This window comes from Mizuhopecten yessoensis, unplaced genomic scaffold, assembly GCF_002113885.1.
Source record: "Mizuhopecten yessoensis strain PY_sf001 unplaced genomic scaffold, ASM211388v2 scaffold2605, whole genome shotgun sequence".
Lineage (NCBI taxonomy): Eukaryota > Metazoa > Mollusca > Bivalvia > Pectinida > Pectinidae > Mizuhopecten > Mizuhopecten yessoensis.
In genome coordinates, this window is record NW_018404629.1 from 101,426 (window position 1) to 104,124 (window position 2,699).

Below are 2,699 nucleotides of genomic sequence, written 5' to 3' on the forward strand. Positions count from 1 at the left end.
TCTGGCCAAGTCCCCTTTCTAGCCTTGAAATCTATCTGACGAATTCCCCTCCTGGCCTTGAAATCTATCTGACAAATTCCCCTCCCAGCCTTGAAATCTATCTGACAAATTCCACTCCTGGCCTTGAAATCTATCTGACTAAGTCCCCCTCCCAGCATTGAAATCTAACTAGCCAAGTCCCCTTTCTAGCCTTGAAATCTATCTGACAAATTACCCTCCCAGCCTTGATATCAATCTGACAAATTCCCCTCCCAGCCTTGAAATCTATCTGACAAATTCCCCTCCTGGCCATGAAATCTATCTGACAAAGTCCCCTCCCAGCCTTGAAATTTATCTGACCAAGTCCCCCTCCTAGCCTAACATCACCTAGCAAGTCTCACTCCCAACCAGTTCTCTCCCAATACTAATAGTAGCTTGCATGGAATGTTTTCCGCAACGGGCAATACAGTCTTGATTATATATTCATCTTAAATGCTGTATTTATATAAAACAAAAAAAACTTTCTATACAATTTTTGAGAGGAGTTATAGTGCTTTATAGATAAACATGATACAGTGTGTTAACGGAAATGTGACCTTAAACACGATGACTTTAATCCACTATCAGGTCAATACTTGGTCTATAGATACGTACAAGTTTGTTTACCTGTGCCCTGTGTCATTGTGTAGTGTTGACATTACTGGTACTCTGAATCTATATAGCTAACACATAACCAAAGAGGATTCTAAGGTCAATACCAATCCATTTGGAAATTCATTCAGGTTAACAAACACTAGATTCTGAAAGCAAACAGACCATAACAAATTCCATTTATAGGTCTGTATCCAATGGCTGGGCCGAGAAAAGTACTGTCACTTACAGTCTTATTATATCAAATGTATGCAGGTTAGGGTAGATTAGGTTGTCTGAAGTATAGGTCTGATTTAGAATAGAAGAGTTGATCAACTAAATTATGATTAACTCATTAAACTATATATGGCTTTGAAAGGCTAAGGTCAATTAAGAAAAATCTTGTGTTTCCACTAACCCTACCTACCCTAGTTTTTTGTGCCTACTGTTAAGTTGTTATTGGCAGTTATGCACTGTTAAAGTCAGAGTTCCTGCTCTAAATAAACATAGTAAAAAAAATCCAAAATGCCTATTTACATAACCTATTTTTTCTAAGGATGAAAACAGAAACACAATAGTTTTTCAATAATTTTTTTTAATATGTTACATTATAGTATACATAGATTAAATTGTATTACCTACATGTGCGATGCCTTAAAACTAATATTCTGAATCCAAAATGATTAGTGCAACTTAATTCTGCTTTGGCATATATTGGGGGCCTCCCCTAGCCAGCTCCCTTCCCATGAGGTAAGATTTCCTCTAGCCAGCCATCTCCCTGTCAGGCCTGGCGCCCTGCTAGTAATTATCATAAAAGTAAAAACAGATAATAGTTATTCTATAGTTGTATAAAAGGATTTTTACCAAGCATTTTCTGTTAATCATTGCAGATGTGTCGTCGAAGCATTGCTCCCATGAAACTTGTTAACAGAGTGAAGCACATGTCCAACCAACTGGAGGAGAAAGGTCGCATCCAACTGTATGAGTTCCTGGACCTGGTCTTGTGGTAGGTTTTACTGTTATGCCATTTAATTGATTGAAATCAATTACATTGACCTGGTTTTAAGGTCACAGAGATCAAAAGTTATCTGGGATGATGATATTTGGCCTAAAATGTGCGGAGATGAGGGCTATAAATTAGATTAAACTAAAAAGATTGACCTTGACCTACTTTCAAGGTCACAGGTGTTATATGCATTTGAGAATAGCGTCAATGACCCAATTACAGATGGGGTCAGCATATGCCCTGGCACTGTGTGACTTGGTTTGTGTTGTCCATCTATATAGCCCAACATCATTCCTAGACATTGAAGGAGGGGTTGAACTAAATACGAGATCTCAACTTTGTATAAAAGAAGGGTGTGGCCTTATGGATATAAGGTCAATGAACTCCATGTTGTATAACCATAGAGTATACCCTTAAATTAAGCATTTTCAACCAGTGAATTTGCTAAACTATTCCTATATTCTAAGATCTAATGATATCATCTGAAAGAACAACTCAACATATGTCATTTTAAAGGGTTATTTTGTCTCTAGGGGGTATATACACACATTTTATTGAGGTTTTAATTTTGAGGGTGTAGAATCTCCACCATGGAAATTTCAAAAAGCTGGCAAGTATGGGTGTGGGAAGTTAATGAACCTACGACCAATTGTCTAACCAACCTGTGCCTGGAGGATATATCTTAAAGGTTGATAAGATTTGGCCGAGATGCTTCTGGGACCATCACAGATTTTTTTGTAGATCTTCACTTCTGTGTCATGCTAAAACTTTTTAATTTCTACTGTATTGCAGGTGTGGCAGTTATGAAAACTTCTCCCCTGAAGATATTGCCTGCCCAGCTGGGAAAGAAAGAGATCTCTTCAAGGTACCCTTTGTAACATATTGTGACAACTGTACAGATTGTCAAACATCATACTTGCCAACTCTCCCTATTTTGGAGGGAGACTCCTGATTTTGGACCCAAAATTGAGCATTTTTAACTAGTGATTTTGCTACACTGTTCCTATTTTCTGATGTGTTCATCTGAAAGAATAGTTCAAAAGATGCCTTTTTAAAGTGCTATTTTTGACAAAGGGGGTATGTA

At 37.6% G+C, this 2,699-nt stretch overlaps 1 protein-coding gene across 1 annotated transcript in view; it reads left to right on the forward strand.

Moving 5' to 3' along the window:
• LOC110446180 overlaps positions 1-2,480 on the forward strand; it is a gene marked incomplete at its 3' end in the record, with an annotated part of 20,269 nt that extends 17,789 nt beyond the window's left edge. Inside the window, exons 6-7 of the mRNA XM_021491202.1 lie at positions 1,500-1,615; positions 2,408-2,480. Coding sequence (XP_021346877.1) covers positions 1,500-1,615; positions 2,408-2,480 — 189 coding nt within the window. The remainder of the gene's footprint in view (positions 1-1,499; positions 1,616-2,407) is intronic.
• Between the last annotated feature and the right edge of the window lie 219 nt (positions 2,481-2,699).